This window comes from Geotrypetes seraphini, chromosome 16 (genome assembly GCF_902459505.1).
Source record: "Geotrypetes seraphini chromosome 16, aGeoSer1.1, whole genome shotgun sequence".
Classification (NCBI taxonomy): domain Eukaryota; kingdom Metazoa; phylum Chordata; class Amphibia; order Gymnophiona; family Dermophiidae; genus Geotrypetes; species Geotrypetes seraphini.
Window position 1 is genome coordinate 75,968 of NC_047099.1, and position 21,594 is coordinate 97,561.

Genomic DNA, 21,594 nt, shown 5'->3' on the forward strand with positions numbered 1-21,594 from the left:
GATGAGCTATATTTATCTTTTTTTTTTTAGTTGTTTAAATTCATGCAAAAATAAATGGCTTCGGACAGGAGTATCCAATGAAGATACTGCACGGGAAAAATGCAAAGTAGGCCTCAAAGACAAGCGGGAAAAATGCAAAGGAGGACTCAAGGATGATCTACAGGGGTCCAAGGAACAAGTGATAACAGAGAGCAATGATAAGGAAAAACAGCAGAAACTAGAGGGACATGCAGGAATGGGGAAGCCAACTGAGGACGAAGAAAACGCACCACGGGAAGGCGATGAACTAAAAGAAACTCAGGGGCTAGCAGCCCAGAGGGACAACGACAAGAGAATCAAACCACGAGGAAACACGGCAGGGAAAGTAAAAATCTGAGACCTAAATTGTTTGTACATCAATGCAAGGAGTCTAAAGACCAAGATGGGAGAGCTAGAAGTCATGGCCAACAAAGAGGACCTAGACATAATTGGAATCACAGAAACATGGTGGTCTGAGGACAACAAATGGGATGTTGTACTGCCAGGGTATAAACTCTATAGGAGAGACAGGACGTACAAGAAGGGTGGAGGAATAGCGATATACATAAAGGACTCCATTCAGTCGACCAAGATGGATACGGCGACGAGGGCGGAAGGGTTGGAATCCCTATGGGTTAAGTTACCAGGAAGAAAGGGAGCTGACACCAAATTGGGACTATACTATCGCCCACCTGGACAACCAGAAGCAAGCGACAATGATCTAGAAGCAGAACTGAGGCAGGAATGCGAAAGCGGAAGTGTGATGGTGATGGGGAATTTCAACTACCCTAGGATAGATTGGAGTATTGGACACTCCAACAGTGCGAGGGAAACCAAGTTCCTAGAGGCTGTAAAGGATTGCTTCATGGAACAGCTGGTCAAGGAACCAACTCGAGGAGATGCCACTCTCGAACTCAGCCTCATCGGATTAGGGGGACCCACCAAGGAGGTGGTAGTAGCAGGGCCACTATGAAACAGCGATCACAATATGATCCAGTACAAATTAGAAGTAGGAACATCAAAAGTAAAGAGAACCACAGCGACAGCACTCAACTTTAGAAAAGGAAACTATGATGCTATGAGGAAAATGGTGAAAAAGAAACTCAGAAACAGCTCACGGAAAATGGAGACCGTAGAGAAAGCCTGGTCCCTACTCAAGGACATGGTGCAAAAAGCGCAAAACTTGTACGTCCCCAGGTTTAAGAAAGGGTGCAAACAAAATCGAACAAAAAAATCGGTGTGGATAACAAAGGAAGTGAAGAAGGCAGTAGGCGACAAGAAAGCATCGTTTAGAAAGTGGAAAAAGGACCAAACTGAGGAAAAGCGGGAAGAACACAAAAAACACCAGAAAGAATATCACCAGGTGGTTAGGAAAGCAAAAAGAGAGTACGAAGAGAAGTTGGCTGGGGAAGCGAGAAACTTCAAACCGTTCTTCAGGTACGTGAAGGGGAAACAACTGGCGAGGGTGGAAGTGGGACCGTTGGATGATGGAGACAGAAAGGGAGTGATAAAGGAGGAAAAAGAGGTAGCGGACCGGTTAAACAAGTTCTTCTCGTTGATTTTCACGAGCGAAGACACATCCAATGTACCAGAACCCGAGGAGACCATAAGTGGGGATCAAGATGAGAAGCTGGAGCGAATAGAGGTAAGCCATGAGGACGTCCTCCGACAGATAGATAGATTGAGAAGCGACAAATCACCGGGCCCAGACGGAATCCACCCACGGGTACTAAAAGAACTAAGAAAGGAAATAGCGGAAACACTCTGGCAAATATGTAACCTATCCTTGAAAACTGGGGAGATCCCGGAGGACTGGAAAATAGCAAATGTCACGCCTATCTTTAAGAAGGGATCGAGAGGTGACCCGGGAAACTACAGGCCAGTGAGCTTGACTTCGGTTCCGGGAAAGATGATGGAAGCACTGATCAAGGACAGCATCTGCGAGCACATAGAAAAGAATGGGCAGCTGAGGGTGAGCCAGCATGGCTTCTGCAAGGGAAGGTCATGCCTCACGAACTTACTACACTTCTTTGAGGGAATAAACAGTCAGATGGACAAAGGGGAACCCATAGACATCATTTACCTCGTCTTCCAAAAAGCCTTCGACAAAGTACCCCACGAATGGCAGCTGCTTAAGAAGCTGTGGAACCACGGGGTGGAGGGGGATGTACACCGATGGATTAAACACTGGTTGGCGGGCAGAAAACAGAGGGTTGGAGTAAAGGGCCAATGCTCAGACTAGCAATGGGTCACGAGCGGAGCTCCGCAGGGGTCAGTGTTGGGACCGCTCCTGTTCAACATATTTATAAACGATCTGGAGGCGGGGACGAAATGTGAGGTTATCTAATTTGTGGATGACACCAAACTCTGCAGCAGGGTTAGAACCAAGGAAGACTGTGAAGACCTGCAAAGGGACCTAACGAAGCTGGAAGAGTGGGCGAAAAAGTGGCAGATGTGTTTTTGTTTTTGTTTTTTTTAAATTTTTATTTATTAATTTTTCATTCTTATAGTAATTGAATCACATATAATATAATTGATTATTACATGACATTTGTAGTTACATTCAATATATCATATCATAAATAATAAATCCCTCCCCTTTTATTTATTTTTCTAATTCTTATGTCCAAAAAATTATATATATCCCACCCTAACCCTATAATACTACTACCAATGTGCTAAGAAATCTGATCATTAGAATATTTAGTCAATGGTTCTCAAATTTTCTTAAAATTGTGAAGATTCCCTTGTTGCTAATACTTTTTCCATTTTGTATATATGACAAACAGAGTTCCACCAGAATGTATAATTTAATTTGGTATAGTCCTTCCAATTTTGAGTGATTTGTTGCATGGCGACTCCTGTCAATATTAATAGCAGCTTGTTATTATTTGCTGAAATCGGACTCTGAGTTCTCATTGCAGTGCCAAATAGTATGGTATCATATGAGAGTCCTACATGATTTTCTAGTAATATATTAATTTGGGGCCAAATTAAATTCCAAAAGGCATTTACACAGGGACAAAAAAAAAGTAAGTGATCTAATGTCCCTACTTCTATTCTACAATGCCAGCATCTATTGGATCTAGTACTATCTATCTTTTGCAGGCGCGTAGGGGTCCATAACACTCTATGTAGATGCTGACTTTGTAGATCTTAATCTCCAGGACCAAAATCGTGGCCATTGAGACGCAGAAATTGTCTGTCCAATCTCAATACTCCAAATATCCCTAAGTCCAGTTTTCTTTTTTTTTATTTAAAAATCCATATAACAATTTATACCATTTTGCGGCTTGGTGTCCCAAGAAATCCGCCTGGAAACATAAAACTTGCAGACTATATTGAGTATTAAGATCTTTCCATTCAGGGAACCCTACCTGAATAGCTTGCTTCAATTGCAACCATTTAAAATATTGTGTTTTATTTAATCCAAATTTATGTTGCAATTGTGAAAAACTAAGCATTGTTCCTTCTGAAATAACATATAGAGAAATGCAAGGTCATGCATGTTGGGAAAAAGAACCCGATGTTCAGCTATGCAATGGGGGGATCATTGCTAGGGGTAAGCAACCTTGAAAGAGACCTGGGTGTGCTGGGGATACAACAATGAAAGCATCAGCACAATGTGCAACAGCCTCAAAGAAAGCCAACAGAATGCTGGGTATCATCAAGAAAGGTATCATGACCAGGACGAAGGAAGTCATCATGCCGCTGTATCGTGCAATGGTACGCCCGCATCTGGAGTACTGTGTCCAGTATTGGTCGCCGTACCTCAAGAAGGACATGGCAATACTTGAGGGGGTCCAGAGAAGAGCGACGAAAATGATAAGAGGTATGAAAAACTTTTCATATGCCGACAGGCTGGAAAAGCTGGGGCTGTTCTCCCTGAAAAAGTGGAGACTTAGAGGAGACATGATAGAAACTTTTAAGATCTTGAAAGGCATAAGGTAGATAGGGATAGATTCTTCAGACTGTGGGGAACAACAAGTACAAGGGGGCACTCGGAGAAACTGAAAGGGGACAGGTTTAGAACCAATGCCAGGAAGTTCTTCTTCACCCAGAGTGGTAGACACGTGGAACGCACTCCCGGAGGCTTTGATTGAACACAACACAATACAGGGATTCAAAGTGGGTTTGGATAAATTCCTGAAGGATAAGGGGATTAAGGGATACAGATAGAAGTAGTGATAGGTCATAGGATGAGTTCAGGGACCACTGACAGGTCATGGACCTGATGGGCCACCACGGGTGCAGACTGCTGGGCGTGATGAACCTCTGGTCTGACCCAGCGGAGGCAACTTCTTATGTTCTTAATGATATCATTAATGAAAAAAAAAAAAAAAAAAACTAGAACTTGGACACACAAGGAAATGGTCGGTTAAGAGCTGTGCTCCAGGCTAAACAAGCTACTATTTCAAATTTAAAACTCCAACAATTCAATTTTATTTGGAAAAAAGATTGATAAGAAGAAAATGTCATCAAACAAACAAAATAAAAACGATGCAGGAACCGGAGGATCAGGAACCAGCAGTAACAAAAGATCAAAGCCAGAACCAGGGACACCATCAAGAGTACCACTGCCTGCAGAAGATCAAGATATGATGGCAGAAATAAAACAGATAAAGGATATAGTACTGGAGATCAAAAAACAACTACAAAAAGCAATAGATGATGTTGCTATATTAACAAAAAGAGTTGATCTAATTGACAACAAAATGACACACTTAGAGGAAAGAGCAGAGGAAGTACATACTGAGGTTATACAAAACAAACAAGCCTGGAAGGAAATGGAAATATTGAAGAAAGATCTGGAAGACTGTGTGAATAGAGAAAAAAGAAATAATTTAAGAATTATTGGGATGCCGGAAGGGGTGGAAAAAAATGATCCTATCAATTTCTTAGAACAATTCCTCCCAAAGATACTGCCTATAAAATCCAAGGTGCCTCTTGAAATAGAGAGGGCACACAGAATACCAGGACAGAAAACAACCACACAAAAAGGTCCAAGAACTTTTATTTTTAAACTACTAAGATATCAACATGTAGTTGAAATATGCCAGCTAGCTAAAGCAAATAAAAACCTAAGATGTCAAGATGCACGGATACATATTGTGCCAGACTTTGCTAGAGAAACTGCTCAAAAAAGAAAACAACTCCTTGATTTAAGACCTCAACTACGAGCACTAGGGGCAAGATATGGATTACTCTACCCAGCGGTGATGAAGGTAACATCAGGAAATAAAACACAAAATTTTAATGATTCTAAAAAACTAGCAGAATACCTTGAAACATTTGAACAACCAATGACATCTTAAAAAGAAACTTTGGGAATATTTTAAAGTATTTAATATAACAAGAAGACATTAATAACTTTTCACTTTGATTTATTATATACAAAATAATCTAAACATTAAAAAACTGTAAAAACCGTTTAGAATGCTAGAAATTTTTTAAAAAAAGCAAATAACAGGAAAATGGAACAACTTGAAAAGAATGCAAACATGTCAGTAACAGAATGTTGTGGAGGGGAAAAAAAAAAAGAACATTGATCTACCTGGAAAATTCAATATATATGCAGCTGAAGGGACGAGATGGAGGAGCTTTTTGAAAGATATCCTCTTGCAGCATGGATTATATGCTCACGGAGAGAAATGGAGAAAGGTGGAACACTAGAGATACTATGTTTGCTGAGTTGCTGAGTAGAGGAAGGGATCTGCGTGTCAACAGGAAGTACAAACAGTAGTGCAACCTGCGTGAAAACTTGTGGTCGATTGGGAAGTGTCTCATTAAAAAAAAAAAAAAAAAAAAATCCTGAATAGAAGGCTACCAACACATGAGTAAATTACAAACTGAATCTGCCCTGCTCCTATGAATATCCCGGAAGACCCAGACGCTAAGATGTGGAACATAATGATTACAATTATATTAGTAAAAGAAGCAGAAAGTTAATTCCCACCCAGTTGGAGGAGAACAGCTGAGCCCTTCCTTTATGTTTGCCATATGTGCAAACAAGCTTGTAACCATTCCCAGCTGATACACTGAGCTAACTGTTATGCATTCTTGGCATGTTCCCTGACAAAGATAGTGAAGAACGTTAAGTTTATTATAGAAGTACTTTAAAAAAAAAAAAAATTGTCTTCAAATGTTGTATTTCTTCTATATCTTTTTCTCATCCTTCTCATACTTTACACATATAATTTTGAAAGAAAGATATTGCATTTTATTGGATATTTATTTACCAATGACTTTCACTATATACTTAAACTGAATTTATTTATTTACTTAAAAATGGGTTAATAGATACTTTGACTAACCTGACAATTGATATATTGCAATTTTAGGAATCTAGAATAATAATAAATATGTAATAAACACTTTCTAGGCTTTTAAGTTTTTAGTAATGCCTTTAAGTTCTTAGGAACTAAGCTTTTAGTCAGGCTTGATTGAATTATATGAAACTCTGTTAAAATCCTGTAGATTAGAATCATTTCTTTGCTCTATTCTGTTTTAGAGTAATTTTTTGTAAAATAAAGAAAGGTAAGAATTATAAGGGGAAAAAAATATATATATATATATATATATATTTCTGAAAATGAATAAAAGAGAAAATAAATATAACAAATATTAGTATAAGGATATATTATACTATGTTATTAGCATGGAGTAATAAGTATAAAACTATAATTTATTTTTTAGCTTGTAATGGAGTAATGTTAAACCTGATCTATGTTGTGTTTCCAAGTGATCGTATACAAATGGGGTGGGAAGGGAGGGAATGGGAGGGTATTAAATTTTAAGGGTAGGGGTAAAATAGATAATTCCTCAAACTATCTTATTTATGGGAAAATGAAGTTCATAAAAAACATTGCAGATGGGATTGTTATAATACATATTACATTAAAATTAAATGGATCTTAAAATAATCTCTTTAAATGTTAATGGTCTAAATCACCCGATTAAAAGAAAAAAGGCATTATTATTTTTGAAAAGGCAAAACGCTGATATATGCTGCATACAAGAGACCCATTTATCAAATAATGAATCCATAAAGCTAAAAGGTGATTGGGTCAAGCAATGTTACTTTTCTGCAGCAATAGGAAAAAAAGCTGGAGTTGCAATATTAATAAATAAAAAATGTTCCGCTTCATTTAAGTTTAAGGCAGCTGATCCTTTAGGAAGATGGATATATATAGAAATGGACATGGGAAATACCACCATGACGCTTTTCAATATATATGCCCCTAATTCAAATCAAAATGAATTTTTTAAAACTCTGCAACAGTTGATTCTTCCACTGGCTACTTCAAATTTAATAGTGGCAGGAGATTTCAATGCTGTGATGGATCCATTGATAGATAAAAGCCCGAGAAGATTTATAAAATCATTAGGTCTTGACAATTTGGTGCAATCTTGTGATTTAAAGGATATTTGGCGTATACTTCATTTTGATGGTCGGGAATTTTTGTTTTGTTCACAAGTCCATAATTCTTTTTCTAGTACCTTTCTTACTTATAATTTCAATGTATATTTTCTGTAAACCGCTTAGAACTTAACGGATGTAGCGGTATATAAGAAATAAATTACATTACATTACATTACATTATATTTTTGTTTCTAATCAATTAGTACATCAAGTCACACAGGCTGTCATTGATCCAATTGTATTATCTGATCATGGTGGAGTGTGGATTGAAATTAAAATAATAGATCAAAATATAAACAGACCTATATGGAAATTGAATAATACATTGCTTGCAGATAATGACTTTTGTACAAATCTTATAAAAAAAATAGAAGAATATTTTCAAATTAATGATACAGAAGAAATTTCCATAGAGACTTTATGGGATGCGTTTAAAGCATATACTAGAGGACAAATTATTTCTTATTCAGCAATGAAAATAAAAAAAGAAAAACAACAATTTATAGAATTAGAAAAATTAATAAAGTCTCTAGAATCAAAATTAATTGAAAAATGGGATTATTTGACACAACAAGAATTGTTAAAAGCTAAAGGTAAATATAATGAAATTTCTTCAAAAATCATTAGAAAAGATTTATTTGTACAACAAGCTCTGTATTATGGAAATTCGAATAAGGCGGGAAGATTGCTTGCAAATTATCTCAAAGCAAAAAAGAAAAAAACAAAAATAATTGCAATTCAAAATGAAAATAAAGAAATGTTATCTCAAACTAATCCCATAATAAAACAATTTTTAAAATTCTATAAAGATTTGTATTCTTCCGAGCCCTATTCAGAAAAGGAAAAAGATGGTATAGAATTTTTAAAGTTAATAAATGGACCAAAGATTCCTGAACATATAAAACGAAGTTTAGAAGAACCAATATCCTTAAAAGAGTTAGGTACAGCATTGAAGTCCCTCAGAGTTGGATCCGCTCCAGGTGGAGATGGTTATACAGTAGAGTTTTATAAATCATTCCAAAACATCATAATGCCCTATTTATTAAAATTATATCAGAAACAACTAAATAAAGGTTGTATTACAGGTACTATGGCTGAATCAATAACTATAGTTTTACCTAAGCCAAATAAAGATCCTACTTTGGTATCAAACTATAGACCTATTTCTTTAATAAATGTGGATGGAAAAATTTTAACTAAGGCAATAGCATTAAGATTGGCTAAAGCTCTCCCTTTCATTATTGATATGCATCAAACAGGTTTTGTTGCTCAAAGACATTCGTCTCATAATACTAGATTGGCACATCACATGTTATATTTGACAAAATCCATCAATGACCCAGCATTCTCTATTTCATTAGATGCGGAAAAAGCTTTTGATAGAGTGGAATGGTCCTTCATGTTTCAGACAATGGAATGGTTTGGTATAGGATCCGGTTTTATACAAATAATAAAGGCATTGTATAACTCCCCTGTTGCTAGATTATATATTAATAATGATTTTTCAGAAAAATTTATTCTACAAAGAGGGGTTAGACAAGGATGCCCACTATCTCCTTTGCTTTTTGATATCGTTTTAGAACCCTTGTTATTAGCTATAGAACAGATAAAGGAGATACAGGGTATTCCACATTCAGATAGAGAATATAAATTATCAGCATATGCGGATGATATATTACTTTATTTGAGAAATCCGGAAACAACCATTCCAAAGCTACTCGAACTGATTGAAAGATTTGGAAAATTTTCAGGATATAAAATAAACTGGAATAAATCAGAAGTACTTCCACTCAACGTACATTGTACAAAAAGTTTATTTGACTCATTTTCTTTTATTTGGAAAGAGGAAGGATTAAAATACTTAGGAATTTGGATTACAAAAACTATAGAAGAAACTATGATAATCAATGAAAAAAATTTATTACAAAAAGTGTCAGAAATGTGTGAGCAATGGAATCCTTTGTGCATATCTTGGTGGGGGAGAGTGCAAACTGTAAAAATGATGATTTTACCAATAGTTTGTTATCAAATGGGTATGATACCAATTTTTTTCCAGGGGTCTTTTTACAAAAAATTGGATAAAATATTAACAAAATTTATTTGGCTTGGAAAAAACCCCAGAATTGCTCTAGTATCTTTACAAAGACCAATTGAGGAGGGAGGGGTAAATTTTCCAAATTTTTATAGGTACCATCAAGCCTATATTATGCGTCATGGTATGTATTGGATCCTCCCAGAACCCATTGAACATATACCAGATTGGTTCTGGTTAGAATGGAGATTAATGTTTCCTTTACGTCTGAGTCATGTGATAAGTATTCAAATGCCAAGGTTATATAAAGATCATAAAATATTAATGGATACTTGGAAAACTATAAGATATATAAGTAATCTAACTCCTATTCCAATAACTAAATCAACGACTCAAACAATATGGCTTAACCCAAAGATCAAAGTTGGCGGTTCTAAAATTATCTGGAAACATTGGATGATGGCTGGAATTCGTATTTTAGAAGATGTAATAAATAAAGGTAAACTGCTTGAGTTTTCACAATTGCAAAATAAATTTGGTTTAAATAAATCACAATATTTCAGATGGTTGCAATTGAAGCAGGCCATTCAGACAGGGTTCTCTGAATGGAAAAATCTTAATAATTATCATAGTATGGAATTCTTATGTTTTCAGATAGATTCCATGGGACACCAGGCCGCAATGTGGTATAAATTAATATCTGGATTTATACATAAAAAAAAAAAAAAATGGTCTTAGAGATATTTGGAGCATTGAGATTAAGCATCAAATTAATGCATCTCAATGGGCACGACTTTGGTCTTGGAGGATAAGATGTACAATGTCAGCATCTATGAGACAAACTTGGTTTTTTATTTTACATAGAGCTCTATGGACCCCTACACGTTTACATAGAATTGATAGCTCTAAGTCTAATAGATGCTGGCATTGTCATCTAGAAGCAGGGACATTAGATCATCTTTTATTCTATTGTCCATTCATATTAACATTTTGGAAATCAATTTGGCCCCAAATAAATAGGATGTTAGAAAATCCAGTAGCCTTGACATATGATACAATTCTATTTGATACTACAATGAGAGCCCATAGTCAAATCTCATCAAATAACAACAAACTTTTATTTATAATGACTGGAATAGCAATACAGCAAATTACACGTAATTGGAAAAATTGGGACAGATTGAACTATAATTTCTGGTGGAACTCAGTTTGCCATATATATAAGATGGAACATGCATTTGCAACACAAAAAGGATATATAAATAAGTTCAAGAAGATTTGGGGACCATTAACAGAATATTGCAATATTTGAATTTCATTTTCCCATGATAAGAAAATAGTATAAAGAAGGAGGGGGGAGGGGTTAAGGGGAGGGAATTATTCTCTTTATCATATATTATAAATAAAATACTATAATAGATGATATTCTTACATGAAAATAACGTAATAAAGGGAGGGGGAAAAGGTTCATATTTAAATAATAATTAATAAAAATAGTACACATTTAGGGCTCCTTTTACAAAGGTGCGCTAGTGTTTTTAGCGCACACACCGGATTAGCGTATGCTATCTGAAAAACTACCGCCTGCTTAAGAGGAGGCGGTAGCGGCTACATGCGCGGCAATTTAGCGCACGCTATTCCGCGCATTAAGGCGCTAACGCATCTTTATAAAAGGAGCCCTTAAATTTCCCCACCACCAAATTTCCCCGTCTCGCCCACCCCACCCAGCTACTTTTTCATGCCACCCGGCTGGAAAAAATTTCTGGGGAGAACACTGAATAACCATATAGGACCTATAAATACAGATGCTTAGTTGAGCAGGTTTTTATCAACGCCAAGTCACTGCTCTGTACGGGACGCTCATGCCAAGAATGGGAAAAAGCCACTGGCAATAAAGGAAATTTTAATAAACTATGGCTCTTTTTTTTTTTTTTTTTAATTTCTTTATTCATTTTTAAACTTACATCAAGTGTACAGTAAATATCAACCAAATATAATACAACATCACTTGAAAAATTTTCAATATCATACACCAAGAAGATTTAACCCCCACCTCCCTCCCAAATTCATATACAACTAATATATACCACATGAAAATAATATCTTACCACATAATGGAAAAACAAGAAATCCCCCCCCAAATCCACATTTAAATTATAGTAATGAATAAGTTACACTTTTCCCAATCTTCATACATCTTAACTATGGCTCTATTAATACCTTTAAAAAATTTCTCCAGCAGACCTAGAAGTCTTGTTTGTTCATCTTCGACCATGCTTCCTGGGAAAAGCTTGGTACCCTCAAAGTGTGACATAGCTGCATGAGCAAGAGCAATGGCATCCCTAGAAAGAACAATAGTGAGATCAGAAGGGAAGATTAGGTTCTCTCCTCAATAAACTTCTTTCTAGTAGAAGGGTACAGTAATCTTGACAAGTGGATTTCTTCCCTTCACTCACGAAGACGGAAGAAGGCATCATCTATATTTTTCAACTCTGCCTCAGCTCAATTTGTACCAAAGCAATGGATAACCCTCAAGGATAAACAACAAAGAGGGCACAGGGAACTCCCCAACCATTTAAGTCTTTTCTGCTCTGCAACAAAATCAATTAGACCAATGGGCACATAGCATAAACAAGGTGGAACCAAATAAGCCACCAGCACTAACTATGCAGCTCCTACAGCCTCTCCCAAAGGATTCACTATAGAGCTCACGGATACTCTTCATACTTGTTTAACAGAAGAACATTAAGCGTCTTCATGCTCTCGTTTCTTCACAATATTTGTAGTATTTATTTTACCACTTATAGCCTAAGTGGTTTACATTCAAGCTCAAGCATTTCCCCTATCTGTCCTGGTGGGCTCACAATCTGACTAATATACCTGGGACAGTGGAGGATTGAGTGACTTGTCCAGGGTCACAGAGAAGCACAAGGTTCTGGGTGCTGAGGCTGTAGCTCTAATCACTGTGCCACACTCTTACCTGATAATTTTCTTTCTGTTAGACTGTAAGCCGGTACAGTGGTGCCTCGCATAACGAACGCCTCGCACAGCGAACGCTTCACACAACGAACTTTATGTCTTGCTCCCTACAACGAACTTCGTTTCACACAACGAAGTCGCCCGAGCTGCATCCGCGCCTACTGCTGATGCGTTGGGGGGGGGCGGATCTGCGCTTGCTTCGCGCAGCGCCCGGGTGCTGCACGCGCTGTCCGGCGGAAGAAAGGCGAGCGAGAGGGGGAAGACGGAACACCAGGAGGCGGGCAGAGTGCGAGAGGGGGGGAGGGCCAAGCGACAGAAGAGTGAAGGTCGGGCCGGGGCCTCGCGAAGCCCTCCTTCCCCCCCTCTCTGCTCCACAAAAACAAACCAGGACGGTTTCTCTGCTCGTCGCCTCTTCTTCCCTAGGTTTCGGTTCCCCCTTTTCTTTTTTTTTTCTTTTAGTTATTATGTAAATTAAGTCAACGTTTACTCTTTTGCTCGCGACAAAGGACGCGCGGAGTTGTACACGGCCTCCTCCTCCTCCCTGTTCCCCACCCCCCCTTCCAAAAGCCGACGAACATGTCGAACCTCAGCAAAAGCACGGGCAGCAGGAGGGACACCAAGATGCGCATACGGGCTTTTCCTGTAAGTAGTGACCGGAGTGGTGGGGGTGGGTAGAATAAGTGATGACCGCATTCGGGGGTACGAGGCCGTTAGGCCTCGCCGTTTTTGTGCAGTTCTTGATGGGGTTGGAGAGGCAGGCGCTTCCGCCTAGATCTCCGGGGCCAGGTTACTGTTTGGTGCTTGACAGGCTGATGCGGTGCTGTGGAGGGGAGAGCACTGGGAGACACAGGTCGGGGAAAAGAGAGGCCTGTTTCCTGCAGCAGTCTGTTTACTTCCCCGATGCTAAAAAAAAAAAAAAAGAACAGTTCCCCTCATGTGGTGAAGCATCCTCCCCCCTCTTGATCTCCTGAAATAACGCCTGTGGAAGCTGAAGCTTTTGTAGCAGGGACAGCACTGGAGTCGTCGGCTCCAGCAGAGACGGCTCTTAATCCCCGGTAGTCGGGTGCATGCGGCGAGGTAAGTGGTGGGGGGGATCGCTGCGAGTACAGAAATGGCTACGATATGAGGGGGGTGCTTTCTGCCCATCAGGGTTAGACGTACTGAAGAGCGGGGCCAGCAATGCAGACGTCGCTGTGTGCCAAGGGATGTTAGACTGGGGAGGGAGGAATTATTTCCGGTTCCATTTCTTACAGGGGGAAAAAAAAATACACCAAGTAACTGAACTAAACTTGGCAATAGAAATCCCGTTTAAATGAGGTGGGGATGCTGATCAAAACGCTGCCTTTGAGAGCACTGATGGGGATTTTATGAGACTCTACTTAGTCTGTCTTTAAATTTAAAAAATGTGTGTTTTTAGATGTATCTAAATGAAAATAATAACAAAAAATTTATCTTTTTTATGTCATCTTAGCATATTTTATGCTGCAGAACGAATTATTTTTTTTTACATGTATTCTTATGGGAAAACGCGTTTCACATAACGAACTTTTCGCATAACAAACTTGCTCCTGGAACGAATTAAGTTCGTTGTGTGAGGCACCACTGTACAGTTATTTACTGATGGGTTATATCTCACTGTGACCAGCAGGTGGAGACTGAGACCAAACTTTGATTGTAGTATATTAACTGAGGCTCCCCTCCTAACCCAGTTTGCCGAATAGCCAAGCAGACCTAAGAAAAAAACTAATATGGAATAGTAATAACACTCCGAACAGGAGAATAAAACAATAAAACATAGTACTAACTTTTGGAAAATGCATAGAACTAAAAACCTGCAGTGAAAATGTCCCCACAGCTCACCAGCTATGCCAGCTGAGCCATAGCTGCTGTTCTTGTATCTCCCTGACCCTAGAAAAATAATAGGACCCAAAGAAAAGCAAAATCTTTACGCTAACAAAAAAAAAAAAAATCACCGCAGAAAGACAGATAGGGTGGGGAACTATACCAGTCTACAGCCTAACAGAAAGAAAATTAGCAGGTAAGAACCTAATTTCTCCTTCTGTGTCACCTGATAGACCGGTACAGTTCTTTACTGATGGGACATACCAAAGCAGTACCCATCAAGGGTGGGACCCCCAAATGACCAACACCTGAACACGCTCACCGAACAACGCATCCCAATGCGCCTGACTGTCCACACAGTAGTGTCTTCAAAGAAATGCAGAGAAGACCTAACTGCAGCCTTACAGATATCCACTGGAGGCACATGAGAAGACTCAGCCCAAGAAGCTGCCTGACCCCGAGTGAAATGAGCCTTGAGAAATTCAGACACAGGCTTTTTCTGAAAAGTATATGGAAGCAATAGTCTCCTTAATCCACTGCACAATGGTACATGAAGAAGGACACGGTACTACTCGAAAGGGTCTAGAGAATGGTGACTACGATGGTTAAGGGGCTGGAGGAGTTGCCGTACAGCGAAAGATTAGAGAAACTTGGCCTCTTCTCCCTCGAACAGAGGAGATTGAGAGGGGACATGATCAAAACATTCAAACTACTGAAAGGAATAGACTTACTACATAAGTACAGGTTGTTCACACTCTCCAAGGTAGGGAGAACGAGAGGCCTGACTGTCTCTGCGACAACTGAAGAAGTGGGCCGTATTTGCGTTGACACTCGTAGCGATCAGGTCCATGAAGGGCTGACCCAAAGACTGCACTATTAACTGAAAGGTCTCTACACTTAGACACCACTCTCTGGGGTCTAGAAAAGCACAGTTACTTACCGTAACAGTTGTTATCCAGGGATAATAGGCAGCTATTCTCACATGTGGGTGACGTCATCCACGGAGCCCGGATGCGGACAGCCTCGCAAGCAGACTTGCTTGTAGAAAACTTCGAAGTTTCGAGTCTGCCTTCCTGCGCATGTGCGAGTATCTTCCCGCCCAGCACAGGGCGCGTCTCCTCAGTTCAGATAGCTAGCAGAGAAGCCAACCAGGTTGTGAGAATAGCTGTCTGCTGTCCCTGGATAACAACTGTTACGGTAAGTAACTGTGCTTTATCCCAGGACAAGCAGGCAGCCTATTCTCACATGTGGGTGACCTCCAAGCTAACCAGAATGGGATGGTGGGAGTGTTGGCAACTTAGGAGAATAAATTTTGCAATACTCTCTGGCCAAAATGGCCATCCCGTCTGGAGAAAACATCCAGACAATAATGAGAGGTGAAAGTATGAACCAAGGACCAAGTGGCAGCTTTGCAAATTTCCTCAATAGGAGTAGATCTGAGGAAAGCTACTGAAGCCGCCATGGCTAACTTTTTGGGCTGCCAGACTAGCCAGAGCATAGCTGAAAGAGATACAAGCAGCCATCCAGTTGGAGATGGTACGCTTAGAAATCGGATGTCCCAACTTGTTTGGATCAAAGGAGACAAAATGTTGAGGAGCAGATCTGTGTGGTTTGGTGCGTTTCAAGTACAAGGCCAAAGCACGCTAACAGTCCAAAGTATAAAGAGCTGCTTCTCCAGGATAAGAATGAGGTCTAGGAAAAAACACTGGGAGTACAATTTCCTCCACAATTTCCTCCACAACACCTTCCTGAAAGCTGTCTACATTCAAGGAGAGAAACACTGTCTGGCGGACAAGTTGAGTCATCTTCTGCAACCTCACAAATGGACACTCAATTCCTCGCCTCTTCATCACATTTTTCATCACATTTCATCTCAATCATTGAGATGATTGAGATGAAATTCTGAAACCACTTTAGGTAAGAATTTAGGATGAGTACGGAGGACCACCTTGTCATGATGGACAACTATGAAAGGTGGATCAGCAACTAAAGCTTGCTGCCCACTAACTCTTCGAGCAGATGTGAGGGCAATAAGAAACACCACTTTCCAATTGAGATATTTCAGATGAGATGTAGACATTGGTTCATATGGAGGCTTCATCAGCTGAGCAAGAACAACATTGAGATCCCAAACCACTGGAGGTGGTTTTGACATTGAAAAGCCCTATCATAAATTTGGAAACCACCGGATAAGCTGAGAGGGGATTCCCTTCAATAGGCTGATGGAAAGCAGTAATTGCACTGAGATGGACTAGGATAGATATACATTGAGGCCAGAGGTAGATAAATGCAAAATATAGTCCAAAACAGAACAAAAGGAGGAATCTCGAGGCTCCTTGTCACGAGAGATGCACCATGTAGAAAATCTGGTCCATTTTTGGTGATAGCATTGTCTAGTGACAGGCTTTCTGGAAGCCTTTAAAATGTCTTGTACAGGTTGAGAAAACTGAAGAGGAGTTATGTTGAAAGGAACCAGGTGTAGAGACTGCAAGTTGGGATGAAGCAGAGACCCTTGACTCAGTGTAAGCAGAGACAAAAAAACTGGTAGAGTGTATGGCTCCCTGCTGCTAAACTGAAGTACCACCGAGGGCTATCAGAATCATGGTGGCATGATCATTCTTGAGCTTGACAAGCGTTTTGAGGATGAGAGGGAATGGAGGAAATGCATACAGGAAGAGATTTGTACATTCCAGTAGAAAATGAGGAGAGTATATCCTGGAGCAGAACTGAGGCAGTTTGTGGTTGTGGGGAGATACAAAGAAATCTATCTGAGGAGTTCTCCATTGAGAAAAAATGTGATGAAGAGGCGAGGAATTGAGTGTCCATTCGTGAGGTTGCAGAAGATGACTCAACTTGTCCGCCAGACAGTGTTTCTCTCCTTGAATGTAGACAGCTTTCAGGAAGGTGTTGTGGAGGATTGCCCAGTCCCAAACCTTCAGAGCTTCTTGATAAAGAGAGAGAGATCCTGTTCCTCCCTGTTTGTTGACGTAATACATAGCAACTTGGTTGTCCGTCCAAATGAAGACTACCTGGTCGTGAGGAAGATGTTGAAAAGCTTTGAGTGCATTGAAGATCGCTCTGAGGTCCAACAGATTGATACGACACTGACGATCTGTACTGGACCAATGCCCTTGAGAACGGAGACCATCGATGTGAGCCCCCCAAGCGTAGGTCGAGGAATCTGTCGTGAGGATCTTCTGATGAGGGGGTATCTGAAACAGTAAACCTCTGGAGAGATTGGAAGAGAGCATCCACCAGCAGAGAGACTGCTTCAACGAAGGAGTGACTGTAATGTGTCAAGAGAGTGGGTCACAAGCCTGCGTCCACTGAGATGCCAGGGTCCACTGAGGAATTCTGAGGTGAAGTCTTGTAAAAGTAGTCACGTGAATGGTCGAGGCCATGTGACCAAGTAGTATCATCATGTGTCTCGTTGAAAGTGAAAGAAGGGAAGACACTTTGTGACATAATTGAAGAAGAGCATCCAGACACTGTTGAGGAAGGAATGCTCTGAGTTGGACAGTATCCAGAATAGCTCCGATGAATTGCAGATTCTGAGAGGGCTGAAGGTGGGATTTGGGGAAGTTGATCTTGAATCCCAAACTTTGTAGGAACCACGTAGTCCGTTGGGTTGCTACAATAATCCCCTGAGATGTTGAATCTTTGATGAGCCAGTCATCTAGGTAAGGGAACTCCTGAAGACCATGGTTTCTTAGAGCTGCTGCTACCACCACCAGGCACTTGGTGAACACTCTTGGAGATGATGCAAGGCCGAAGGTTAGCACTCTGTATTGATAATGTAGATTCCCCAGCCGAAATCTGAGGTACTGACAGGAGGCTGGATGAATGGGAATGTGAGTGTAAGCCTCCTTGAGATCCAGAGAGCATAACCAATCGTTCTGATCTAGAAGGGGATAAAGGGATGCCAGGGACAACATGCAAAATTTTTCTTTGACCAAAAATTTGTTGAGAGTCCTGAGATCTATTATGAGTTGCAGATCGCCCGCCTTCTTCAGAACTAGGAAGTAACGGAAGTAAAACCCCTTGCTCTGCTGTTCCAAGGGAACTTCCTCAATGGCACGGAGATGAAGCAGAGCTTGAGCTTCCTGAAGAAGGGCGGTCTGGGATGGGTTGGAAGGATACTCTCTTGGAGGAAGCTCTGGTGGAATCTGAGTGAAATGAAGATAGTATCCTTCCCTGATAATTGATAGGACCCAGAGGTCGGTTGTAATGGACTTCCATCGATGGTAAAAATGATGGAGACGACCTCCTATGGGGAGAGGAAAGGACAGAGGCAGAACGATGGAGGTGATGCTCTGTTTTAGACAGTCAAAAAGGCTGAGCAGCCTTAGGTGCAGCAGAAGGCTGAGGTTTCTGCTGCTGTTGTTTCTTGGGAGGTGCTCGAGAGTAAGGAGCTGCCCTTGAAGGATAACACCTCTGAAAAGATGGAAGAGGTCTGGAAGATTTTGCAGGAGCTGGCTTAGGTTTAGGTCTGACAATAGAAGCAAAAGATTTTTCATGTTCAGACAACTTCTTGGTGGCTGCCTCTATGGATTCGCCAAAGAGGTCATTGCCCTCGCAAGGGATATTAGCCAGACTATCCTAAAGATTGTGGTCCATATCAATGGTGCGAAGCCAGGCCAGGTGGCGCATCGTTACTAAGAATGCATTGACCCTGGATGAAAGTTCAAAGGCATCATAAGATGACTGAAGAAGACTAAGAATGCATTGACCCTGGATGAAAGTTCAAAGGCATCATAAGATGACTGAAGAAGATATAACCTGAGTTGCGCCAAGGTAGCAGTGACTTGTTGGAACTCCAAATGTCTATGTTGGTCCAGGTTTTTTATAAAACCTGGAAGTATATCACTACTTACTTTCACTACTTACTTTAAGTATAGGTACTTAAAGTAAGTAGTGAAAATGAAATTATAGTTAAGGACGCTGGAAGTCATCATCGAATTCTGATAAAGGCGACGGCCAATCTTGTCCATGGTCTTACCCTCTCTTCCAGGAGGTACTGTGGCACAAACCCTGGAAGGATGGGTCCTCTTCAATGAAGATTCCACAAGAAGGGATTGATGAGATAGTTGTGAATTCTCAAAGCACTTGCAATATAGAGTTCTATACCTTGATTTCAATTTGCCTGGAACAGCAGGTATAGCATAAGGAGTCTCCAGATTTCGTTTGAAAGTTTGAGACAAAATTCTATTAAGAGGAATTTTGAGAGATTCTGCAGGAGGTCGAGGCAGATGCATTTCCTCCAAATACTCTTTAGAGTATTTAGAACCAGCGTCCAATTTAAGATCCAGGTCCTCAGCCATTTGACAGAGGAAGGAGGAAATGGACAATTGATCCGCCAGAGCATGGTATCGAGAAGGACTCGATGACCTTGAGGCACCTCGAATAGAAAACGAAGGCGAAGCCTCTCTAGAGTATTGGTAGCCCAAAGAATAGACAGACTAGGATGAGGCATTGGAAACAGCTGAGTCCTCGGGGTCTGCAATTGGTGTCCTTGATCGATGAGTTAAGAGGCCTCGAAGAGCTGGAAGGTCTGAACGGAGGCCTGGACAAGGAAGCTTTTCTCTGGATGAGGACCTGCGCCTCGCTGAATGCCTCGATGAGGGTCTCGATCGATGACGAGAGTGCTGCCTGAAAGCAGGTCTCGTGGAAGATCGAAGGGACTTCACCCTATGCCTGGAAACGGGCAATGCCGCTGGTGAATGAATAGGGCTAGAAGATGTAGATCAAAACCCCATAGACTCAGTGGTTTGGATTGAGGAATCTCGAAGCACTGCCAAAGCCTCAGCTCCTTGTATAGACACTCCTTGAGTAGAGTGTGAAGATTCCAATCGAGACACTCGCAAAGACTCGACTCCTTGCATAGAGTGTGTAGATTCCAGACCAGACACTCGCAAAGACTAGACTCCAGGCACAGGCAGGGACTCAACCTCATGTGAGACTGCTGATGGCCTAGGCTGGACTGCAGGAAGCAGAGTCGAGGCAGGACTTTATTTGCTCAGTAACTGAACAAATTCCCACTCTAAAATGGTCTTGATGGTAGCCTGCAATTGTGGATCCGAGTCTGAAACTGGACCACTTGCTAAGGCTCAAGGCTCTGAGGTGGCAGGAGAAGCATGCTTCAACTTGGAGGATTGATGCTTGGATATCTTGAGCACCACCGCAGGAACCTTCTGCTTAGGTATCTGACCTGAGGGAAGCTCAGGGGAAGATAAAACAGGTGTACTCGAGGCCAAAGATGATTCAAACGAGGAAGGTCTGATGAGACTCGAGGTCAGAGTAGTGGAGACAGGAGGACACCCCGTTGAAGGCTTGACCCAGTCAGAAGTTGAGGTCAAGAGTGTACCTGAAGAGTCCATCCTGAACAGCTTTTCCACTTGAATCCGACAACGTTTGAGGGATCGAGGTTGAAGGATAGCACGGCGCGTACATGACTTCGGACAATGGTTAGGCCCGAGACACTTAAGATACCAACGGTGTGGGTCCATGAGGGAAATCATATGCTGGCACTGGCTACACTTCTTGAAGCCCGTGACTGGCCGGGACATAGGAGGGAAGATAGCTGCTGAGAAGTTGAAGTCAGCAGGCTGTGGGCGCACGACCCATCCAGCCAGTCAGACGCCGAAAAAAATAAAACTTTTTTTTTTTCTAAAAGAAAAGAACACAGCGATTCGGCAATAAGAAATAAAACACAAACCGCAGTGAAGAGAAGACACGAAGCGAACAAAGTTCAACGCAGAGCGTCAAAGATAGACTTCTCGGCTCCACGGAAAACTGAGAACTGAGGAGACGTGACCTGTGCTGGGCGGGAAGGCACTCGCGCATGCGCGGTGCAGCAGACTCAAAACTTTAAAGTTTTCTACAAGCAAGTCTGCTTGCCAGGCTGACCGCATCCGGGCTCCGTGGATGACATCACCCACATGTGAGAATAGGCTGCCTGCTTGTCCTGGGATAATGTGCCAACTGAGGAAGTCCGCCTAAACATTCTCCACTCCTGCTATGTGGGAAGCCAAGATGTCCAGAAGATGAGACAACTGCCCAGACCATGAGCAGAGCCATCTACTGCGCTACTGGAGAACTCTTGGTGAACTCAGGACGATTTACATATGCCACTGCCGTGGCATTGTCCAAGAACCTGGACCGACTTGCCCGTCAATAAGGACTGGAAGGCTAACAACACCAGATGGATGGCTCTGGTCTCCAGAACATTGATCGACCAAGACGCCTCCTCTGGCAACCAAGATCCCTGAGCCAAGCGACCTAGACATCAAGCTCCCTAACC

The 21,594-nt window shown here is 41.1% G+C and overlaps 1 protein-coding gene across 1 annotated transcript in view; it reads right to left on the minus strand.

Annotated features, from left to right (window-relative positions):
- The window catches only part of NCAPD2 (non-SMC condensin I complex subunit D2), a gene marked incomplete at its 3' end in the record, with an annotated part of 162,759 nt that overhangs the window by 73,669 nt on the left and 67,496 nt on the right, over positions 1–21,594 (minus strand). Inside the window, exon 13 of the mRNA XM_033924539.1 lies at positions 11,694–11,815. Within this exon, the coding sequence (XP_033780430.1) occupies positions 11,694–11,815 (122 nt within the window). The remainder of the gene's footprint in view (positions 1–11,693; positions 11,816–21,594) is intronic.